The sequence below is a fragment of the Ciconia boyciana genome, chromosome 5, assembly GCF_034638445.1.
Source record: "Ciconia boyciana chromosome 5, ASM3463844v1, whole genome shotgun sequence".
Lineage (NCBI taxonomy): Eukaryota > Metazoa > Chordata > Aves > Ciconiiformes > Ciconiidae > Ciconia > Ciconia boyciana.
Genome location: NC_132938.1, coordinates 3,834,687 through 3,859,698, shown reverse-complemented (window position 1 = coordinate 3,859,698; position 25,012 = coordinate 3,834,687). Strand labels below are relative to the sequence as shown.

Sequence of the window (25,012 nt, the reverse complement as noted above, 5' to 3'; positions counted from 1 at the left end):
CTCCTCCTCCGGCGGCACCTGACGCGCGGGGCTCCCGACACCCCCCGGCCCGGCCCACCCCTCCCTCCCTCCCTCCCTCCCCTCGCCCCTCCCGGAGCTCTCCCGTAGGAGCGGGAAGGCGAGCGGAGCCGCCGGGCGCTGCCGGCCGCTGCCCAGCGCAGCCCCCCGGAGCATGCGAGGGCAGCGGGGGGGCACCGACCTCGCTGCCCCCCCGGGCGGGCCGGCGGCGGGGCTGAGCGGCGGCGAGAGCCGGTGGCGGGGAGGGGGGCAGCGCGGCCGGCCGGCGTGAAGCGGGCTGGGGGGGCGAGGAGCAGCGCATCCTGCCTGCCCTCCGTCCCTCCGTCCCGGCTGGGGGGAGCGAGCCTTGCCCCGGGGCGGGAGCGAGGTGCTGAGCGAGTCTCGGAGGGGGCTGCGGGGATCATGCCGCGGGGGCTGCGCCTCGGCATCGCTTTCTCCTCGCCCTCCATGGAGCCCGGACCTTTTCTACAATGACTTTCCCTGAGCTGAGCAATGGCAGCTTGAGTGGGAACCGGACGGGACAGGGCAGCCAGAGCGGTGCCAACCGGTCCTGGGGGCTGCAAGGTGAGGAGACCCCCGAGGGCAATGGCACCACGCTGACTTTCGCCTTGGACGTGCAGGCGGTGGGCGTCGGGGTCTTCCTGGCCGTCTTCATCCTCTCAGCCATCGTGGGGAACATCCTTGTCATCCTCTCGGTGGCTTGCAACCGGCACCTGCAGACAGTCACCAACTACTTCATCGTCAACCTGGCCATCGCCGACCTGCTGCTCAGCACCACCGTGCTGCCCTTCTCGGCCACTTTGGAGGTGCTGGGCTTCTGGGTGTTTGGGCGCATCTTCTGCAACATCTGGGCAGCAGTGGATGTGCTGTGCTGCTCCGCCTCCATCATGAGCCTGTGTATCATCTCCGTGGACAGGTATATTGGCGTCAAGTACTCCCTCAAGTACCCCACAATCATGACCGAGAGGAAGGCGGGGGTCATCCTTGTGGTGGTCTGGCTGTCGTCCATGGTCATCTCCATCGGGCCACTGCTGGGATGGAAGGAGCCGCCACCGCCAGATGAAAGCATCTGTAGCATCACAGAGGAGCCGGGCTATGCCCTGTTCTCCTCCCTCTTCTCCTTCTACCTGCCCCTCATGGTCATCCTGGTGATGTACTTCAGGATCTACGTGGTGGCCAGGCGCACCACCCGGAGCTTGGAGGCAGGGGTCAAGAAGGAGAGGAATAAATCCATGGAAGTGGTACTGCGCATCCACTGCCGCAGTGTGCTGGAGGAGCCTCTCTCCAGCACCCGGAGCAAGGGGCACAACTTCAGGAGCTCCCTCTCCGTGCGGCTCCTCAAGTTCTCCCGTGAGAAAAAAGCAGCCAAGACTCTTGCCATTGTCGTGGGTGTTTTCATCCTCTGCTGGTTCCCCTTCTTCTTCGTCCTGCCTTTTGGTAAGTGACCCCGTCCCCCATCCCAGCCCCGCTGCCCGTTGCTGAACCCCTGGGGACCTGCTCCTTGGGACAAAGTTCCAGGACAAAACTCATGCATGGAAGTGAGGGATAGGTAACTGATAGGTGAATAAACCAGCAATGAATTAATTCAATTAATTAACACTTATTCAATATTTATTAATCAGAGTCATATAATCAAAGTAAATAGCAAATGAATAAAATAGCAGCATAATAGTTGGTTTAATTAATTCATTCTGCATTCAGCACTTTAATTAATGAAGTTCAGGCTGAGGAGGAAGCAGCTCTGTTTCGAACAGGCTGTAATTATGGCACAGTGGTCTCCAAACAGCTTTTCTCTCCCTGCCCCCAGCCTCCCTTCCCCCTAGTTTGAGGGAGGGCACCTGGTTCTGCCTCTGTGTGCTCAGGGCTCCCACCCCTGCTGTGAACTGGTGATGATGCTGGAGATGAGTGAGGTTTGATCCCTCCAAGGAGCGTGTCAGAGTCTGAAACCTAAGTCCCACCAACTTCCTGGGATGCCAAAGTTGTGCAGGGACCTGGAGCTTACCTACAGGGTAAGGACCAGGTCTTACCTACAAGGGTGATGGTCCTGGGTGATTTCCCAGGACTGATCCACCTCCCGCGGGAGTTGTGCCCTCAGCTCCTGGCCCTGCTATGGTGCCCATGTCACTGGGTGCTCATTTGGAGTTGTCTGATGGGTTGTGCTCTAAAGTTTTGGCAAGTTGTTTGCCCGAGTGAAAAGGATGCAGTCCCCTGTGTGCAGAGGAGGCTCAGTGGGCACAGAGCCCACCGGGCAGGGGTCCATGTGATGTCCAAGGCAACGTCCCCCACCAGCACCAGTGCTACCCACAGCCCATAAAGTGCAGGAAAGCCAGAGCTCTTCATCTCCACCTCATCTAACCACAGGCACCCAGTTCAGGGCACCAGATTAACCCTCTGGAGTAGTGCAGCTAAACGGGGGGGGGGAGGGGGAAGGAATATTAAAATAACTTCTGAATATTGATGAAGGCCTTTGTGCAGAGCTCAGCAAAGCAGAGCGGTCTGTCACTCCACCTGCTGGGTGGGACCCGCGTGTCCTACAGCCCACCGGGGACTTGTGTCCAAGTAACCCTGCCGCCAGAGAAATGTTATAGCTAGTTCTGCACTTTTTCTCAGGATTTTTTCAAATCCTCTTGCTCAAGGCTGCCTCTCAAGTCAATAGAAACAGAGCATTGTGACCACAGGACTCATTTTGACCTGCTGAGGTTTTGGTCTCCCTCCAGCATTGCGGCTGTCCCCCTGGGGACTGCTGGAGCCCAAGACACTTAATTGAGGCCACTCAATCCTCACTTGCCCTCCAGTGGGATAATTCACCAGGACCAATGGTGCCTTGGCTGCTGAGGTGTCCCTAGGGTGGTGGATCAGGGTTGTGGGTGTCTGGTCTTACCATGCTGCTGTCTTGTACCTCTTTGCTTCAGTTTCTCTCTCTGGGTGAGGGTGGTATTTGGTGAGTTTATCTCAGCTCTCCATAAGGGTGAAATTGCTTCAGTGAAGAGTTTTCACCCTATGTGAGCATGGGAGTTCATGGTATAACTCAGGCAGGGAGCAGCAAGGCGGCAGTGAACTTCTCTCACTACAAGACCCAAGATGATTATCCCGTCTGACCGTGCCTCAGTTTCCCTTTCATCGATCAGGTGTATTTGGGGATTTTTGTAGCCTGCAAATAAATAGTTTGGGGATTCTGGGGCTCAGGGAGATGCCAGTACCCAAAGGCTGAGCTCTCTGGGCAGCCCCAGTCTGATACTCTCCTCCTTGGCCGATCAGCAGGGAAGGAACCAGCTCCAAACCTCATTCACACCTTTACACCTTACAGCTAATGAAGGTGGGAATCAGGATCTTGTTCCTCTGAGGTATTCCGAGTACTTGGAAATAGAGAACAAACATCAGGCAAATACTTTTCAGTAGAAAAAAATATTTTATTTTGGTTTGCCATATTTGTTCTCCCTTGAAACCCTTGAACCAGCTTCTCTGCTGATGTAAATCACTACCCTTGCACTGAAGTCAAAGGAGATACACTGATTTACACCAGCTAAAAATCCAAACTTCATTCTTTAAGTAACTCCCGTGAACCCATTCGCTTCCTCCAAGTACACAACTTGCCAAGTTCTTTATAAACATGGCTTTGATCTTTACTTCCTGCTGTATTATATGTATAATATAAACACAGCAAAAGTTAATTTATTTTATGACTACAAAATATGCTGCCTTTGATTTCACCCCCCTTTTACTAATTGCAATTTCCTATTCAAATCTGAGAACCAGTCAATGCTATCTAGAAGGAGAACAGAAACTTCTGCAAGGTCTAATCTCTGATTTTACAGCTCAGGAGACAGGTCTGAAACTCAGAGAAATCCGCAAAGTTCACTGTTAATCCACAAACTGAAACATGCTGGGGCAAATTCTCCTTGAAAAGAAGATTGTAAATGGTTAAGTAGAATGGCTTGTTTATTTGCTTGTTAGACAAACTTATGTGAAATAATTTGGGGCCAACTGGAAATTATATTGATACACATTTTAAATGAAAATGAAACACTGGTGAGAAACAAAAATCACTTTCAATCAAAATGAAACGTGTTGTTTCAATTTAAGAAAAGAGTGAATGGAAGTTTATTAAAAAATGAGACGCATTTCATTGTGTGAGATGATACCCAGATACACTTCAAAATGAACTGTCACATTAAAATGGAATGAATAAGTGATCTATTTTCTTCTGAAAATATTGAAATGTTTTGACTTCTTTTTTCTATTTGACATGAATTTGCAAGAAGTTGTCATTGACTTACACTGTTGACTGACTGTTGTCTGATTATACTTTTTAGGGATAAGTAAATTTGTCAACTGAAAAAAAGACTTCCAGCTCTACTTAACATTGACTTAGCAATCAGAAACTTCTGTACTGGCTCTGTCACCAGTGTCTGTGTGAGTCTGCACACATCTTTGCAACTCTCTGCAGAATAGTTTCCGTGTTAGTTACGCAGGAGTAATATTTATCACATCAGTGTTGAGAAGCTGAAATAACGAATAATTTTAAATAACAGGACCTGTGTATGTGCCAAATGTTGTCAGCCATTTCTCCATGCTTGAATAATCTACAAAGATTCTTCTTTAAATCAGCTCAAACTCCCCAATACCTCTACAGTCTATTTATCAGCTGAGTAATTTAGCTCACTCTTGGGTTTGTGATACATGTCCCCAGGCACGGGATGCCATCACCAGGAGTTTTACCACAATTAACAGTTTCTGTGGCTAATGAGACTCTTTAAGCAGCTGGTTGTTCAACAAGAGATGAAATCCTAATTACCCACATAACTCTTGTGTGGGTTGTATCTTTTGTCGGGTGTGCAGTAGAGCTCTACCAAGCTGCTTTGTCTGGGGATCCTGGGTGGCGGTTGTGTGGTTTATGCCAGGGTGCCTCTTCCCTTAGCAAAGACCTGTCAAGAGAACATAACTGGAGGCTTCTCAGAGATGTGGGCCAGGAGTTTAAGGGTGTTTTGTAGGGTAGGATTCATCTGCCTTTGGTTGTCTCAGACATCTGTGCCTTCATCTCAGCTAGTCGTAGCATCATGGAGATGCTAACTGGAAGGGACCTCTGAAGGTGCAACTCCCTCTCTGAGCAACACCAATACCAGGTCAATCAGTCGTATTCACCCAAAGCTCCCTTTATCTTTTCGAGGGGAACACCTGAAGGTGTGACTTGACCTATCTTGGACATCCTCCTTAGGATGAGATGAACTGTGGTGTCAGTCTGCCTCTTCCTCTCCCTTGACTACAGAAGCAGCCAGGGGCAACTAACAAGCTGATGGTGTCTGCACTGCAGGTATTTGCAGAGAGGTGGGATGTATCCTAGTCTGGATTTTTTTAAGTCTAATGGAAGCAAGATGCCCAGGTGACAGAAAGCTCAATCCTGGGTCAGCTCAAGCCTTTATTAGAGAGAGATAATAGACAGAGAAACTCTCTCTTAAGTCACACAACCATAGGGACTTCACTGGCTCTTCTGCTAATGGAAAACCCTGCTAAAAGTTAGGTGCTGGATTTGTCCTTGCAGTAGGACATCTATGCAATCAGCCAAGGAACCAGAACCTATCTATACAACACCTATAGACAGATAGTCACCTGCTTTCTCAAACCTGATCCAGGAGGAAGTAAGTAAGAATAGGAGGAGGGATGGAGCCCTGCTCCCCATCTACTCTTTAGTGGCTGGGGAGCATGCAAAGATGATGTGGGACCCCAAATGGGACCTTCTCAGGCGTGGAGGCAAAGACCTTCTCCATCACCACCCCAGAAGCATCTAAGAGGAAACAACCATCCCTTGGGATCAAGGGTGCACTAGCCAGTACCCAGGATGGCGATTTACACTCCTCAATGGCCCTTGTTTTTTAAGAAGCATAGTTTAGTCTGGGTGGTAAGCTCCCATGTTTGTTATTCTTTGGATTTGGTTAGAAATCGACTGGTGTGAGAAAGGCACAGCAGCACCCATAGCTAGTGCCACACAAGGGTGAAGGCCACAACCCAAGGCTCCCTTCACTCTGTCCCTCCACAAGCAGCAGGTTGCCCAGACAAGGAGTGACTTAAGAGATCCCTCAGCATGAGCAAAACCATCCATATTTATGGTCTTCTCTTTGCCTTGGGGTGGTGACTTGCCTGTGTTTGCAGTGGAAGCTGGTACTCGTTTCCAGCTACGATTCAGAAAAACAGTGTATTGGCTTTTTTACCTGCATCCAGAAGGAAAGGCAGATGATACACAAACCAGGCTCAGAAAGGTCTCCTTCAAGTCAAAACAAAAATATTTTTGTAGCTGCTGTTTTTCACAGGGCAGAAGTCCTTTCACAAAACATTTTGCAGAAGTCGGGCTTACAGAGGCATAGCAGTGCTCAAGCTTCAGTAACTGTCACTTGTAAAATAAATGATGGGGAAGACAATGTAGGTAGAAGCACATTTCAAATGAGACCACGTCTCTTCTGGTAGAAGTGGAGAATCTAATTCTATTCTCGTAGAAGAACATTTAGCATGGTTTCCTAAGAAAAAAAAGGGCTTATGTCATCGCTCGGTGCCTGTGTGCATGTAAGCATTTCCCCACCACCTGATGAACTCTTTCATCAGTCTCAATCACATTTGAGAAAGTGCTAAATGTCCTCAGTATACCAAGTTCCCATAAAAATGGGCAGATGCGTAAAGGAGTGGGAACTTTTATACTCTCCCTCATAGAAGATAGGTTGCAGAGCGAGCTCAGCCCCTGGTTAGACATCAGAAAATACTCACTAAAAATCCACCACAAGACACAATTCCACAGAAAACCAACCTTCTTTAGTTTTGTTGTGCACAGGAGGACCTGATAAAAAGTGTGATTTAAAAGGAGGAGGATGAAAGATAGGCGATTCAATTACTTTGATTGTCAGGGCAGTCTCTTTCATCTCCTGAAATTTTCTGAGTCATGGTGCAAGTGGCAGAATTGGCATGGAAAAAGGAATGGGCAACTGCTTTGGAATAATTAGCTATGGCCCAGAGCATCAAATCAAACTGGAACAAGAGTAATTGCAATAAACTATTCCATCTGCCACATGTCCCCCATTGATCCTGGTCCACAAGACCCACACATTCATTAAAAATGCCAGCAAAGACACAGACACAGAGTCTCAAAAGCTGCTAGGTACCAGGCTCCAGTTTGATTTATTGGACATCATCCAGGCAAGAGACAAGATTCTTCTCATCTGCTTTGTACCACAGGATGTTTCCATCAAATGGGCTCATGCCAAATTGGCATAAATTCATTAGATCATAGGGGATGGATGGGTCTTCCAGCTCATCTCCCTTTCTGAGGGAAAGATTACTCGGCCCCAAACCATTCCTGACCTATTTTTTCAAGACTATTCTTAAAGCATTGCAGTGAGGGCAAATCTATTGCTTTCCCAGGCAAATTATACTATTGCTTAAACTGCCCTCAAATGTGATTTCTGCTTCTCTTTTTCCAGTTCAGAGTGTCTGCAATAACATTAGGGCTGCGTTGCAGCCTAGCAGAATGTCATTCCTAGGGTGTGATAGCAGGGATGCATGTGGTGGGCATGGCACAGGGACACATGGGGGTGTACAGCCCGCTGGGACAGCACTGGAGGAATAGTCCAGGCACAGGGGACCTGGCTGGGAGTCATCTGCATTGATTGTGTCTGTCTAGAGATAACACTGTGGAAAAGCAACCTGTGAGCTGGGTTTCTCTCCAGGGAGAACATGTTGACATCCTACAGAAGGGCACAAGAGAGAATTACAAGTAGGCACATGGATAATAAGCCTGTGAGTAAATTATGTAGCTAAAGCATTTGACTGTGTTGATTCACTCCTTGTGCCCTAGTGCAGAAGCCACCAGAGTGCAGAACAGGGAAACAGTCTAGGTGTGTTTGGAAATAGCCAGCAAAAAATGATTATTTGGAGCCCAAATGAGTGCGTGTGGTTCCCTTCTTACCCATTATCCTGTGTAGAAGGCCAGAGACAGACGGAGAGGTTTAGCACAGTTTTTGCTGTTACAAGAGATGCAGTATTCTGGGCCTCAGATAATGATTTGGGCACCCAAGTCTGAACACTTGCTTTGCCTCTGCCTGGCCAAAGTAATGCAGTGATTCACTGAAGTGACTGGGAATAGGACCCAGATCTCCCATGACCTATGCACGGGATTACTCTGCTTCCAGTCCACCCACCACACCACCAAGTAAAACTATTTAAAGCCAAATGTCTGTGTTTATATTGCAGTGTCTTGACGCATCTGGAGGCAGTTGCTATAATGGATGTACCACAAACGGGAAAAAATAGACCTTGAAAAATTTAAAACTACTGTGATTCAGTGGGCAAAATGTTATAAAATCTCTCAACAGGAGTTTTGGAACCAATACCGAAATACACCATATAACATTAAATGCATCTATATTAAGCAGGGTCTGACAGTTTTATTATATTTGCACACAGAAAACTTTGTCCTGGATATTCTGGGAAGGAGCTTTTAATTAGCCTGATCTATCTTCATTAATTCATATGTAGATAAATATTTGCTCATTAATTCTGATTATCTGGTTAATGAGATGTAAGGAAGATTGAGCGGAAGGGTGGGGATGCTCTTTGGTATGGTCATGCAAGGTGGTTCTTTGATCTCTTGCTACCAGCTTGTTTTTAATTGGGTTTGCCACAACACGCAGCATGCACTAGGTACTAGCAACTGTGTCATGTTAGCAAGTAACAGTGTAAAAGCTTCATGGTACCTGTAGGGTTTTAATGAGAAGTGTGCTCATTTTAGTGAGTATATACAGCACTTTTGCTCAAGGCTCTTCAGAAAATGAGTATTTTTCCTTGAGAAAGCAACCTGAATTATCTTCTGATCAATCAGTCAGGACTTTTACTTGATATGATTACTGTGCTGTATTCTAGGTAGGGCTGATAGTACCTATTAAAATTACGGGACCCTTCTGGAATAAAGTCCCAGTTTCTGGTGCCAAACATTATCTGTTAGGTAAAGTTTTCCATTCCATGTCTTTGTAACAGGCTGAATTTGTTCTGCCAAATCTGAGACAAAATGAGATAGCCATATCTGAGAAAGATGACAGGAAAAAAACACAGCGTCCAGTTCCTATAAGAAGTGTTATGGGGACAGCCTTGAGTTTAAAAAGCTCTGGCAGTACCAGATGTCAGAGCAGAAACTGGACATTTTACTCCATCGAGGTTGGGAGGGTGCTTTATGTCAGGACAGGGCAGGAATTAGACAATGCTGGCCCAATATGGCCAGCTTCTGTGAAGAAAGCGTGTTTCTGGGGTGTTGGCAAGGATGGGCAGTTTGGCAAGACTGGAGCTTGCTGAGGAAGGGCTTTTAAGAGCAATGACCTGATGGTGTCTGATGGGCATTTCTGCTCCTCTGCGGTCCCCTGTACTCCGCATTTCCACGCTGTTTCCATCTTCTCCAATGTCAAGACAGTCCGTGGCATCGGAAGCCAACAGTATACAGTCTTCAGCTAATTGCTTATCAGCTTTCTACAGAACCAACAATGAAAAATAGGTATTTCGAGGCTGCAGTTCATCTCATCCTAATATTGCTATCTAAACCAGTTGGATGAGTCACACCCCAAAAGCACCAGTGTCTCCTCAGTGCCTCTGAGGGAGGCCAGAGACCCCTAGCTCCACGGTGCACAGTGCACATCTAAACTAGGTGAGATGAATCTTGCTGTGAAGCCAAATATGGGACCAGTTTTGCCAAAGTCTGACACACTTTCAGCTGGAGCTGGAGCTGATAGGACTTAAGCTTTAAGGATGTGAAGTGCTCCGTAACATCAAGGGCTCAGGAATCCACACTCAACATACAGACATATTTTGGCACTGCTTTGTAGATGGGATGGTAAAACAGCTCTAAAGCACCTCTTTCTCCTTGGAGAGCTGTGAAAAGAAAAATATATATATTTGCAAAATGTTTGGCCATGAGTGAGCTAAGTACTTTCAGATATCCATTAGGAAACAAATAGTTTTGTCATCAGAGTGGAGCTGAGCAGGGTGAGTTTGTAGTCTGTGGAGCCACATACTGACCGGTGAGGAGATACTGAATAGCTCAACCAAGCTGTCACTTAATTGAGCATCCACCTTTCCTTGCAACTGGTGTGGCAAGAACACTGCAGAGACAATAGAGTATGATCCTGAAATTAAACTCTTTAAATGTAAGAAACCAAAGTTTTGCCAATGAGATTTTCACTTCGACCTTGTCAATCTTTTGAGTCCTTAACTTTGCAATTTCCTTAGTGCTCATTTAGCAATTTTATTATATAAGATACAGTATAACTTGTCTGGAAGTTATTGTTTTGTGTGTTCAGTAGAAACCAGTGTTCACCATAGTGGTAGAGTTAAAAAAGACAATTTTTAACACATAAACCAATTACAAAACAAAGAATGTGAAAATCTGTTGAAATATTTGTTCTCTGTATGAGAAAATACATCTTTACAACAGCTGAAGCCCAGAATCAGTAATTGCAAAAGCTGTGGTTTACGCACCCCATTTTTAGCAATTATCTTTCCATGGACACTGGTGGAATTTTGAGTGGTGCCTGCAGCAACGTCTACCTTTTAATATAAACTCCCAAATTCAAGTGGCTGATGAGGACAGGAGCTGTCTGAGAAAACACAGGTTTTCTTTGAAATTTCTCTTTCCACATAAATTGAATTCAGGAAAATACAGTTCTAACCCTGGATATCTCTATATGGTGCATGGCATCATTGGGTACATATTTCGTATGTCTCTTACCCTTATTGCCCTTCACATGGTGATCCTCCTAATTGGTCTACATTTCCTGGTATATCCCACTGCCTCCCACTTAGCCAAGATACAAGTGTTAGCCTAGGTTGCGTTATGGGTTATACCATTCTCCAGACAAGTAGTAATAGGAAAGCAACTGAACTGCAACTCTCAGAAGAATGACATTGTCATTGACAACAGAAAATATTTCAGAGTTTGTTTGCTTGGTGTTTGGGCAAAACAAGGCTGTAAAGAGCTTCTGGCATGAAATGTACTTAGTGAAAAATCCAGTTTTCCAATTAATAGACATTTAGACTTTTTTGACCAATGCAAGTTGTTCCATCTCCTTATTCTTTTTACACACAAAATTTCAAAGTCCTCCTAAGGTATCTAGCTTTGAGAGTACAAAGAGGGTTTCTTTATCCATCATTCCTTACAGGATAACTTGACCCTTCTTGTGTTGAGTGGATTCTCTGGAGGTTGCGAATCAGCTTTGTTCTCTGAGCAGACATTTTCCCAGGAAAGCCTGGGACTAACTACACTTTGTAAATGTGGTTTTCTGTTCTACGTTGTGAACTAATTACCTCCTTTCCTTGTCATGTGATAATGAGGCAAGGCTAAGTGTGGTCTCATAACCCTGAGATTGTCATTCGCTTTCTCTTGGGTTGTCATCAAGGCAGATCTGTTGCATGCATCAACCCACAAGAGCTCTTCTGAGGATAGCCAGTGTTTTATTCTTCTGTGCATTGGCTGTTAAATGGTGGTGCAGGCATCGGTGACTTTTGCTGATGGGCCAGGCCCTAGAGGAGGATGGCTGCTGTAAAGTTCAGGGTGTTGTTTTTTCATTCTTCACAGCAGGTGTTACATCAGGGTTATCACTATGGCTATATACACCAGATAAATGCACCCGTTCCAGGAAGCAAACCCTACACTTCCAGCAAACCAGCACAGAGTGACTCACATCCACATAACTCAGGGCTAGTCCTCTCTGGAGGAGACTTGCATTTTCACATTGACACAGGGTCTTCTCCAGACATCACCAGGTGTCCCAATGGCTTTAAGACTTAATTACTATTTTGAGTCATTTTTAATGCAAAAGGGTCTACAATAACATACCATTTGTTGGCAACATGTCTAAGAAGGATTTAGGTAATCCAAGTGCCCTATGCTTCAGGAGGACCCTGCATACGGGGCCCATCCAACCCTCTGTTCCACCAGGTTCCCATATAGCACCAATGGGTAGTAACTCCCTGTGGGCAAGGTCTTCTCTATGGAGTACATGACAGCACTCACCTTCTCCCTCACAAGGCATCTCTTGAATGTGGCCATGGGGTTGGAGATAGCCAACCCCCTGTAGCTATGGTGGACCCCCTCATTCATTGTAGCTTGTTTCTATGCACGATTTGTGATGGGGGGCAAGGAAAGGAGTTGGAGATGTGGAAGACACAGTAGGAGATGAGGAGGAAGAGAAAGAGGCTTGGGGTGCAGTGAGGCTAGCAAAGTACTGGGAAGGCTGGACTGGGAGCCCTTCTTGTCTCTAGTAGCCCTGAGGTGGCAGGGCTTCGAGGTTCCCTGAGGTGACCCTCAACAGAGGGTTTGCTGAGCCCCAAAACAGAACTGTCCCCTCTCTCTTCTAATGCTCAAACTCACAAGAGGGTTTCCAAGGGCGAAATGTGTTTTATGGTCTTGTTTTTGTTTACCCACCTGCTCTTAATTTGGTTGTGGCTGAAAGGGTTTGGGGATTTGGGAGCGAGGGTAGTTCATGAGGAATAGCTTCAGTATTAAAGTTCAGCAGCTGGCTGCTTTCACAGGAGAGCTGCTTTCCGATTTGGCAGTTAATTGCCTTTTTTATTTGCTGTAAATATTTCCTTTAAAATGCCATTAGGAATACTGAGTGATGAGCTCTTCCTTCTGCAGGCTTTGCCTTTATGAGCACTTTCCATCCAGAGATCTCTCAGCCCTTTGCACCTCTACCTGAACACACAGCCCCAACTATCCTCATCCTCCTCCTTCCTCCAAAGCAAATTCCAGCCCTCCAATGCAAAAATGAAGTCTCTGGTCAGTATTGATTTGTTGCATCAACTATCTGCTGTCCGGGCTGGTGAGGAAACCTGCCTGAGTGGCAGAGGTAACGTTCACATCTTCCCACGCAATGTGTACTGGGGACAAACTTATCCCAGTGCTGCCAGCTCCATAGTTCAAAGGACTAAATAAGAAGAAGGGGAACACACACAAATGTCATCAGGGAGGGAGACAACCCATCTGTTTTAACACTGTTCATTGTCATTTTTGGCTACGGAAACTGAGGCACCACTCACATACCTGTGGTCACTTGGTAGCTCTCCAGTATTGCTAACACACCAGCTACTTCTGCCTGTCCTGCTTTCTCTGTTTAGGTGCTGTATAAAACTGTCACATGGAAACAGAAGACTGTACTTCTCCCTGCACTGTAATTTATGGCTGCGATTAGCCGAAGGATGGATTTACTGGAGTGGCTGGAACAGGATATGGCTTTTTAGCTACTCCTAATGAATAGCCTTTCTCTAAGAGGGCTCCTTAGCTAATGCATTTGGAGCCGAGCCAGAGAACCACCAGGTCTGGTGGCAGAAAACCAACTGCCAGCTCGCTGAAGAGAGGGCATTTCCTCCTCCCGGGAAGTTTCCAACTCGAGGCAATTCCTAGCTCAGTCACTAAGGCACCTGAAATGCAACATTTATTTTTGCCCCTTCCAGTAGCTGGAAAAAGACCCAAACATTTGCAAGGGATTCCTGCTGGGAGAAATCCCTACCCCAGACAAGTCCAAGCCACATTTCCCATTGCTCACAGTGGGTGCTTTGATGGCACTCAGTAAAGAAAGACCGGCAGGAGATAGCAAGTACTGGGCTGGCCCCAGCCAGCTCTCTCCAACACAAATCTGCCCAAGAAGCGTGCCTGGAGCAGTATGAACATGAGGTGGTTGGTGCCACTTGGGTTCAGGACCTGGAATCAGACCTGCCTCTCTTCTGTTCAGCAGTTTGTTTATTTATCAGTTAATGGGATCTGCATTTCCTGCAGTGAGATAAAGGCTAGAACAAATCACAGGGGTTATCTCACCTGATCTCCTGAGTTAAAGAACTCCTGGCTACATTCCCCTGTAAGACTTTTGCAAGTGCTGAGAAAGCACAAGACAAGAACCAGGCTGCAAATCCTCCAAAAGATGTCCGTAACAGAGAAAAAAAATACATATGGAAGCCCTGTAACAGATCTTCCATGCAAGGATCAATTATGCAAACACTGAGCAGGGGACAGCCCCTGCTATGAAAGAAGGCTGCCCCAGCCTTTGCTGGAGGGTCTACGCTGGAGCTGGGTCTAGCTCTTCTGCCATGGACAAGACCTTTGTCATTTAGATGGGGGAAAGCTAACAAAGAAAGAAATTTTAGAGGGAAATTCATATCCTAACCTAAAACAGATGATTTCTAGTATAGAGACAGTGGGGATATCTTCAGAGCATGGTGCTCTTTTCTTGTGGCAATGAGCCAAGAGTGGGTTAGGGTAACATGACCAGGAAAGGGACAGGAACCCTCTCTGCAGCAGGAGGATGGTCCGGAGATGGGCATTGCCAGCCCAGGATGGGCTGAGGGGAGGAGGCGATGAGCACAGCCGGCTCATGACACATCTCATCCCTGGCTGTTTTCCAGCTGCAGATTTCCTCAGACCAGTCTCACAGATCGCTGAGAAACAGCCCACGGGTAACTAGAGGGATCGTGGAGGGCACTGCCCTAAAATCCAGGGACTCAGAGCTGCTTTCAAGCCCCTAGGTCCCCAGGTGAAGCTGGCAATGGTGCTATTTCTTGCCCTAGGTGAGAGCTCTCTCACCTGTGTCCCAGGCAGGGTACCTGACATGTATTTCCACCCCACAAGTGATTTCAGAAATACAATTTGGAAGTACATGGGGCACACATACATGCACAACACAACAGTGAAGACACCATCAGCTGCTCACCGACCTAGTTTGAGCACAGAGAGCAGAAGCCTTGGGTTCAGAGCAGCTGCCAGCTCTTGAACCTCTGCCTTTAAAGCCAAGTTCTTTAGGAGAGACTTGTCAAACTGCACCAGAAAAGTTTTTCAGCCATGGGCTATTTCTGTTCCCAGGGTCCCTTCCATAGGAATTATCTGGAAAGCTGTGAGGATGCATTGTGAAGTCGAGCTGGCAGCCAGCCACGGGCTTGTCTGCCTCCCTCAATATTGCACTCAGGCTGGGGATTTGGGGAAACAAAACAGAATGACTTCACGTCACAGGGTTTACTTTCTGTATATTTCTCACTCAGAGACGAGCATGCAGAGACAGAGGAAGAAGGAGCAAAGTGCAGAGTTTTCCAAATACTGCATCTCTCCCTTTCTTCCACCTTGCAAAAGCAAGTTATTTGGATTAATAAAAGTTATTTGGGATTAGTCACATTGTGCTTCACTTCCAGTGACACCGCATGGTTACAGCACTTCAGGGCTCTCTGCACACTGGTCTATCTGAGATCCCTAACGATGCACAAGCCCGTTAGCCATAGGCTTCAGCCCTTCTTGTGTCAGGTGCTGTACAAACAGTAATGCTATTTCTAGCCCAGAGGAGCTCAAAGTGGTGGATCCAGATGGATGTGGGAGGCAGGAGAGCACCCAGTGGTATCTGCATGCAGGTAGACTGCAGTTTTCCTGGCATCTAGGCAAAGGAGTAGGAAATAGTGGTCTAAGTATGGGCAGGTAGCTTCTGCTAGCTTAGAAAAGCAACCAAGGAGAAGGGCCCTATTCCCATTGCATCTGGTCACCTCCGTGGCCATTAACCTCCCTCCCTGAGTTCCCTTCCCTGAATACCTCCTTACCAGTGCTTCCCTTCTCATCCATGTCTCTCTGATAAATGAGGCGTGTCATTATTCCTGGTTTGCAGGTAGGCAAAGAGGTTAGGGGTAGGATGGGACTCACAAGTGAAAACTTCTACGTATAGTTGTCTATGGGTAGGTGTCTGCATGTGAGCTGGATGTCTCAGCTCCCATTATTGTCCATGTTTAGAGAGCTAGATTGCTAACCAGATTTGGAGTGCAATTTACTTCCCTAAGAGATGACCAGTGCTGTCCATATTCCCTAAGGTAGATGAGGCAATCATGTGGGGCTTTTGGTTGCAAGACAGGACCTAAAGAAGCCCTGCGCTCTTCTAGAGGGACATCCAGAGAACATGAGGGACATCCCAGGGCGTTTATCTCCAGTGGTACAAGACACGTAGGCAATCTTCGTGTCTACTTTAGAATGACCTGGATTGTACCCTGGATTACTTTCCCAAGTAATTCAAAAGAAAACCAGACACCCTCATGGAAAATACTTCTGGTAACCTGCCCACACAAACATTTCTTTCTCTTTCCCATAAACTGGGATGTAGGTTGTGCCCTGAAGCTTGGTATCTTGGTGTGTCAATACCTTCCCCTCAGATGCACGCTTCCACAGGCTAATTCTGAAGCTGTGTCCTGAAAATAAAAATAAAGGGGTCACTGCTGCTTTCTCAGGTGGCCTATGAGGAGTCAATGTGGCTTCCTTGACATTGCTGCCGAGCATTAAAAATCACACCTAATGTTTCAATGCAGGAGTAGTAGGAAATATACAGAAAACTCTTTGAAGGAAGGGCTTAATCTTTGTTGAATGGCAGAGACAGAGGAGCGAAGCCAACTAAGTGACTTTACTCGTCTGACCTGTCTGTTTCTCCTGTAGGCTCCATCACTTGGCACGTTCATCTGGGCAAGTAGGACCCAGCTGGCCAAACAGATGGAAAACATGGAGTTACCTGCCAGCAGCGGGTTTGCCCTCTCCATTTAGGACATGTAGTGATAGCAAGGCTGTTGGATAGGGAGGTGGTGTGCACGAAGCTTGTCCCATCACAGCTTTAGGTCTTTGCCCATCTGCTAATGCTAAGATGTGAGAACCAGCTCAGAAACACACAGCAGGACACATGTGATGCACAGGCTCTTCCTGGGCTTCGTTAGCATCCCTTGATGACCCCAGTGGGCAGCATGGTTACTGCTGTCCTACAGGATGGATCCATGAACTTCTCCCAAGGTCAGGGGAATCAGGATGTGGACGCTTTCATTTTCCTGCTGCAATGACAGGGGAAGGGAAAGTATTTGCATTCAAAACAGAAATTTCCCGGTGTCTGAGGCTGAGTCAAAGGCAGCGAGGGTAGGGGGCTGAGTGGAGATTGTTTACACTGAATGTAGCCGTCAGCCTGTCAGGATTTATTCCACACGTTCAGCTGGAAAAGGTCTGTTCCTTCTCTCTCTGTACTCTCAGTGCACACCCATCAGCATGCACTTAGAGAAACTGCAGGTGATTAAATTATCAGTCTAATGTATGGAACAAAAATAATTTTCTCCAAAAACAGGCATTTACCGCTCAAAGCGGAACTGGGTGACTCACAGCAGAATTCAGACAAGCCATTGGAGAGCAACATAGCCAGAAATGTGATCATGTCTGCCATCCCACCAAGTGCATTGGCAATCCCTCAAGTGCCTTCTTCCTTCATAGCTCTTCATCTTCTTCTTCCTCTCCCTATTTCTCCTTCTATCTATACCCCTCTGTGGCTCTGGTGTGCAAGTCCCACAGGCAGCTGTCACCATTTCGAGAAAGGAGTGACTGCCACTGCAGATTACCGTGTTGCATGATCCCGTTCAAAATCACTTGAGCTTCATGTGTGTCCCAGTCCCTGACCCTCTGCTGCCTGTGCCTTTGGGGAGGCCATTCTGGATCTTATTGCATCCAACTCTTGGAAGCTTTGCTTGCAGTGGGAACATATCCGTGCCTTGTTTGCAAACATTGAGTTTTGTATCTGTATCACCTTCTTCCTTAAGTAGTTATATGCTCTATTTGGCTTTCACCCTTCTGGCAGACAGGTGGTCAGATGTCTTCTTCCCCTGTAGCCTCTTTTTGCTGCATCGAGCAAGCAAAAATTCATCCCACCTAATGAATTCCCTTTTGCTTTTATCATTCATATTCCTCTACTGGTCCATCTGGATTTACTCCCTTTTAGGAGAAGATCACTTATGGTTTGGATGCTTTGGGAGACCAACCTTGTACTTTACATTCAAACCCTCGAAGGTGCACCAGACAAATGGGTGCCTGGGCAAGCAGTCCTTTGTGGTAATCCTGATGTCCCTGTTAGCAATGGTAGTGGCAGATAACACCTCCCACCTAGAGAAGAGACAGAGAAAGCAACCACCTGCACTGTGTTGGTGGATGTCCCCTGTGATTGCCACCATGCAACCTATGCAGCTTGGTGCTCTGGCTGTTAAGTCAGCGTTGGGTTTGGACTCTTCTGAGTCATGTCACAGAGATCTCCAAGGAAGAGTGTCTAGAAACTTAAATGGATGCCACCTGCCATGTCCGAGTGTGTGCTCAGGATTGTACCAGAGAGTTTATTTCATGCACCGGTCTCGTCTGCTGCTGTTTCGCTCCATAAGGGACTCTCCAAAGGACCCTCCTTCCAAACTTAGCTGGAAACAGCTCCCCAGGTCACTGGAGGGGGCACACCTCGAAGCCGCGAGGTCCCCATCAGCCAGTGCTGAAATGTGGATTAAGAAATGCTGCTCCACTGCCAGATATGAGTCATCCTGCCTCTGGAACACTCGTTTATAGTCACCATGGTGACTGGGTCAAGCGCCTCAGAAAAATGATCTGGGAAAGTCCATTTTTCTTTCTCCCTATTTATTTCTTGTCAATTCCAAATGCCTGCTTCTCACCCTTCTCCTTCTCTAGCCCAGGAGTAACCTGTATTTCAAGGATAAAGCAGCTTGCAGAGGACCAAGGAGTATTTATTTTATTCCAAACTGCAATCATCAAGGAGGCAATTCCACCACACGCATTTGAAAAAGGTGTCACAATCCATGAGAAATCATTTTGCTTGTGAAGAGAGAGACACAGGGACAGGGCCAGCCATAGGTGGTATCAGGACCTGTTTTCCCTACTCCTTTTTCCCATCAAATACTCCATCAGTAAGGTTCTCAGGTGGACAGGCATTGGAAGTTAGCCTGGGCTGCAATAAAACAGGCTCTCTTAAATACCTCCATCATACCTCCACCAGCTCTCAGCACCCAAGCAAAAGGCAACACATTTGCAGCAGTCACAGGAGCAAAGGATCTCAAGGTTCGAACCCCTTGGATGAAAAATTTAGGAACCTCTTTCCTTAGCTAGCCCTTTGTTTATGCTTAGCCATGCTGTCCCATCTTCTCCCATCTATGCTGCCCAAAATGTCCCCTGGAACCCACCTTTCTCTGCAAGCACCTCCCAGCCCCTCAGGCAGGCAGCTCTGCTTTTCTCCCTCCTCCCCTCCTCATAGCAATGGACACCTCTATCTGTTGATGTTAGAAAAAATCCTGTTCAGGAGTTTGTCAGGTACCCAGGCAACGGTGCGGGCATTTTTAATGGCCCTGCAAAGTAAGACACTGAATTTGGTTGTCTGCCTTGGGGTCACCACTGGAGTCACCACTGTTGTCACCCAGATACCTGCACAGATCCTTGTACCCAGAGCTTGCTTCCTTCCTTCACAAGGTTGAAAACTTCCTCTTTAGTGGCTGTTGATCTCCATCCCACTCTGAGTGCCTCTTTCAACTGACTCTGCTGGTGCTAGGCTGGTCACTCAGAAAAGTTTCAGCACTAGCAAGTTTTCACTTGATTTCGTCCTCTCCAAGGTTATCGTTATTGCATGTTGCTCTGTTTCATTCTCTATACAAAACAGAAACACTATGGCAGGTTTTGACAGGTAAACTGGAGTTTGCTTCCTGCAGATTTCAGCAGAAACCATGAAGGCTGACATCAGTGCTAAGCAGTAGCTTGCCTCTATTACCCCTGATACTGGTAAGAAGCAAAAAGCATCCCACTAGACAGATGTTTCTATTAAATTTGGGAATGCCTGCAAAACCACGCAGAAAAGGCCTACAAATTAAAAGCAAACTGAGCTGTTTATTGCCATTTAGCAAACAGGAAAACAAACAAACAAACAAAAAACACAAAAACCTACCAAACAACAGAGAATGCAAGAATGTGATCATTTGGGAACAATTCACTATTTGTTATTCCTACTAATAAAATCTATTTGTACTGCAGTTACATCCAGGAGCATGCGTGTAGGAGCTGGAAGTCCCATAGCAAAATGGTAACTCCTCACTCTAAAGACTTTATTGCCTTGGTTTTGTGAGCTTAACTGTGCAAATTGTTGACCTCTGGCCACCATTAAGTTGTGGGACTACCACAAATGCTCCACAGCAGATGCACAGACGAATATCAAGCATTAAAATGTGTACGTTTTTAGTGAAAAGTTGGATAATGAGGTTGTTGAATCACCCAAGGGAGATCCAGAAGGCTGATAATGGTCTTTTATCAGCAGGTTTAGGATCTAGTGACAGAAGAGAGAGAATTGTTGGGTCAACAAAAGAAAATTAAACTCTGTTTTTCAAACTGCCCCATAATGTTCTGTTTCTCTGTGTGCTTTGATTGGGTTTGGTTTGTAAACTTAAATGTAAGCAAATTTCAACACAAAGTACTTTGGCGTATCTGTTCCTCCCTACCCCAAAAGAAAAGTTTTGTTTAGAAAAGTTTCAAGATTGAAACTTTGCTTGTTTTTCAAATACTCTCTTTCTCTCTCATCTGCTTTGGCCAAAACAATTTGACGAGTTTGCCCTACATGAAAATTTGTGTTTGTCTCCTCCAATCTGCATGCTTTGCAGTGAATGAAATAGCCATCCAATATATTTTTGACCTGATATCATCAGATGTCTTTTTTTCTGGCAGGCTGCGTAAGAGTGGTGTCAGGAGAGGTATCCTGGTAGAGCCTGGAAAGCTCTTGGGAATCTCTGTGTGTAAAATGATTAAGAAGGTTGGATAATAAAGCAGATATGTAATTGCTATGAACAACCATGACATTTCTTGGTTGTACCCATTTTTTGGTTTTCCTTTACAGAACAAGTCCCAGACTGAAATGCACCTTTGTTGCTCTATATATCCCAAAAGCCATTTTAGGGGACCAAGTGGCTTCTTTCAAAGGAGAGTCACAGACGGTTAGTAGTGGCAGAGAGTGAGAAAGGATGTCACCCCTCCCTTAAAAAAATAATCACCCTTAAGGTATCCCAAAATCCAGGCAGGAGGGGTCAGTTTGACATTCTTCACCTGCAAGTTGTCAGTGCACCTGGCAGTGGAAGCAGCATTGAGGGCCAGGCACCAGGTCAGGCTCAGCCATGGAGCCAAATTCTTCCCAGTGTTACCTCGAAATCCCTCCTGGGGCTCTGTGCATAGACGGTATCGCCCACACCTCCTCATATTGGCCACAGCTTGGACACCTGTGCTACAGATGAGGAACAAGGGCAGAGTCGTGACCATGGAGGTTCCCAGGCTAAGTACCAAGTCTGCAGAGCCAGCCCATAAATTGGACCATTTCCTCTCTCTCAAACAGAGCATCCAGGGATTTTTCTCCATGCCAGGACATCAAAGAGGAGATTATAATCAGCTGTCTCATGCAGTTAATTGATACCAGGCCTCTTTATTCCTCAGGGAGGTCTCTGGGGGAACCAAGCCAAGGGATGTCAAAAGGAATGGACAAAGGAGCACAGATGTCCCAGAGTGTGAGGAGGGCAGAGACCACCTTCACCCTGGGGTCTCCTAGGGGGAGCAATCTCCCAGCTGGTCCAACGCTTCCCTCCCTTCCCCAAGGACAGAGTCCATAAGTGGAATCTGGACTGATTTGTCACACAGCATCTGGGGGAATATCTCATGTCACCCAACTTCTTCCTTTTCTTGTTTAAATAGCCTAGTGCAAGGGCAGGACAGAATGTCAGTACAGGCTGGGGGATGAATGGATTAAGAGCAGCCCTACAGAGAAGAACTTGGGGGTACTGGTGGATAAAAAATTGGACATGAGCTGGCAATGTGTGCTCGCAGCCCAGAAAGCCAACCATATCCTGGGCTGCATCCAAAGCAGCGTGGCCAACAGGGCGAGAGAGGTGATTCTGCCCCTCTGCTCTGCTCTGGTGAGACCCCCCTGCAGTGCTGCGTCCAGATCTGGGGTCCTCAGCACAGGAAAGACATGGAGCTGTTGGAGCGGGTCCAGAGGAGGTCCATGAAAATGGCCAGAGGGCTGGAACACCTCTGCTATGGAGAGGGACTGAGATAGTTGGGGTTGTTCAGCCTGGGGAAGAGAAGTTTCCAGGAGACCTTATTGCAGCCTTTTGATATATAAAGGGGGCTTTTAAGAAAGATGGAGAGAGTCTTTTTACCAGGGCCTGTAATGACAGGACAAGGGGCAACAGTTTTAAACTAAAAGAGGGTAGATTGAGATTGGACATCAGGACAAAGCTTTTTATTATGAGGATGATAAGACATTGGACCAGGTTGCCCAGAGAAGTTGTGGATGCCCCCTCCCTGTAAGTGTTCCAGGCCAGGTTGGACAGGGCTTTGAGCTGTCTGATCTAGTGAAAGATGTCCCTGCCCATGGCAGAGGGGCTGGACTAGATGATCTTTGAAAGTCCCTTCCAACCCAAACCATGCTATGATTCTGTGATGCTATGTCATCCCAGTGACTGGGAGTCATCTGGAAACTGTGGCTTAGAGGGGCAGCCATGCTCCGTTCCCTGTCTCCTCCACAGGGTCAGTGTAGGATATTCTGCAACTCAGCAGAATGCCTCTGCTTTGATTTTGCAGAGAAGCAAAAGTTACCTTTTTAGAGAGTTCAAATGGGAAATCCTCCCCAGGACAATCTGAAAGTCAGCATCCATTTGTCAAGGCATGTTTTGATCTTCTCCAATAACTGGAAGGACTTTCTTCAAACAGAAAGTGAAATTGTCTGAGCAGAAGCATTTTGTCCTCCCTTCTCATCAGCGATCAAAAGAATAAGAGACCTCTGTTTCCCATTGCTTGCATCACTTCTGTACTTCCAAATCAGCAGCTTAACTTTGTGCCCAATCCAGCATGGCTGGGAATGGAAGTGTTGGCTTCTACAGCAGTCAGGGGTGCAGGACTGAAATGTCTGATGGCATCCATGCTGCTGCAAAGCACAAGCATTGCCGTGCCGACCTGTATGTATTTGCATTTGCAAACCTGAAAATGGCTATTCTAGATAGAAAATTGACAGTTTGCCTGCCTGCAGGTGATTGATTGGCATCTTTTGCATTAAATTGCTGGGAAATGGTGTGTTACATAAGTGAAGAAGGAGGAGTGAGAAACAAGAAAAGAAAACCACTAAGCAGAGGTTAAAATGGGGATGGAGAAAAGATCCATCTGTGCAACTTCTCCCCTTCTCCTTTATTTATGCAGTCATGCCAGAAGGCCCTGGGCTCTCCACTGTCAATCCAGAATCAGCAGCAAATGCAAATCAGTCACGTTTGACCTTGTTGTAATATTTGGGGCATGGTTTCAGCCTCCTACACATCTGCAAAGCACTTGCCATTCTCCTGGGTGCAGTGGCCCAAAGTAAGTGAAGCATTTAAGCAGATGCTGAACTCACGAGATTCCCAAGTAGCAGGTCTGGATGCTGGCCAGCAAAGGAGGCACCATTGGAAAACACCAGTTGGAAAACCAAGCGGAAATCTCCCAGGTTTAACAACCTCTACTTCAGTCACTACTCATAGCTCCAGGGCAGCCCATTCATGCCAAGTTTCCATGGCTTTCTTACCATGCAACCAGCAGAGTGAAAAGCTTGGCAGCTCTGCGCTAACCCGGGGTTGACTCCTGGATCTAACACAAGTAACCTGGAAGCCCTGAGCACCCTGGCTCCAGAAAGGGTTTTCTCATGCTCCAAGGCTTCCCGCTACAAGTATGTTAATTTGGGGGACTTTAAGACACTCCAGATTCCCAGATTCATAAATTCCAAGGGCCTCAGGACTTCTGTTGCCTGATCTCCTATGTTGCTCAGCCCAGGGAAACCTCAGGGAACATAGCTGGCCAAGGACTTTGCATCTTCTGTACCCTGTGGCTGGGGAGGCTTGAGAAAGGGGACAGGGGGACACTGCTCCATGGTGCAGATCCGTCTAGTGGTGTTTGACTGTTGGCATGGTTGTCTGCATGCATTACCAAGTGTTTCCATGTCAGCTGGTAGCTGTCAGGTTTCCAGGGATACATACATCCCTTTTACACAACAGTGTGCACTGGAGGTTCCTAGAATTCATTTTTTTTTTAATTTATAGTTCATCAGAAATTTTCATTAATTTTTTTATTGCATTCTGTTTTTTGAAAGAAAACAAATATCAGACACTGAAATTTCCCACAAACCAGGCATCTGGATTTACAGATAGCTCTGTTCCCAAGCATGGATTGACACACTCTGCAAAAACTGAGTCTTAATAATTCTATCTTGTCACATTAAAATCATGGGGATTTGCTCCACTGGCTTTGTAGAAATATAGATGATTGGGGCTGCAAATTGTCTTAAGAGATGATCTAGTCCCTCCCTTGACCTCAGGTCAGAGAAAATGGATCTGGCCTATATAATGAGTACATAGTAGAGTATTTCCATTACACGGGAATTTCTGGTTGCCCTGGTGCTATGAAACTGGTTCCAGTGTGCAAGTCTGCTTTTGCTGCTTCATGTAATTCAGGCAGTATCTGCATCACTACAGGTCTGTTCTGTATGGGTTATCATTGAGGAAAAAGCTCTACCATCCAGCAGTGCAAGTATAAACTGTGTGACATAAATTGACCCTAAATCCAACTCTTGATTAATAGCTTCAGCCTTTGCAAAGCTTTCCTCCTCCTTCCCAGTAGCTCCATTGCCCCAGTCTTGTAACTGGCTTTCTTTATCCTAGGACTCCCTTACACACAACATACACATAGGCACCCTTCCCCTGAAGTTGAGCTGATTGCCTTATGGTGTGAGCTGGCTGAGTATGGTTTGCCAGCAGATGTGTCCAAGCAGCATAACTTTCAAAGGAGTACAGATTATCTCATGTGTAGGTTAAATGCATGAAACCATGGTATCTGTTATTCAGAAGTAATTATTTATCTCTAAAAAAGGTTAAATACAAAGCCTGATTTGATTCTATTTTTTTGGTACAGCTGGTGAATATTGTCACTTGTTAAAAAAATAGCGTCATTCATGTGATGCTGGAATTTTGCCACCCTCAACCACGGCATGCTTTACCGTGCCTTGCTTGATTTAGTGACTTAGAAAAATCTCCAAATTTCTGACCAGACACTTGGAACCCAATGGGAGAGATGGGCACCAATGCCATGCTCTTTGCTGTTTGTACAGAAAACCTG

The 25,012-nt window shown here is 46.5% G+C and overlaps 1 protein-coding gene across 1 annotated transcript in view; it reads left to right on the top strand.

Moving 5' to 3' along the window:
• The first annotated feature begins 488 nt into the window (after positions 1 to 488).
• The window catches only part of ADRA1D (adrenoceptor alpha 1D), a 47,210-nt gene continuing 22,686 nt past the window's right edge, over positions 489 to 25,012 (top strand). The window contains exon 1 of the mRNA XM_072862040.1: positions 489 to 1,455. Within this exon, the coding sequence (XP_072718141.1) occupies positions 489 to 1,455 (967 nt within the window). The remainder of the gene's footprint in view (positions 1,456 to 25,012) is intronic.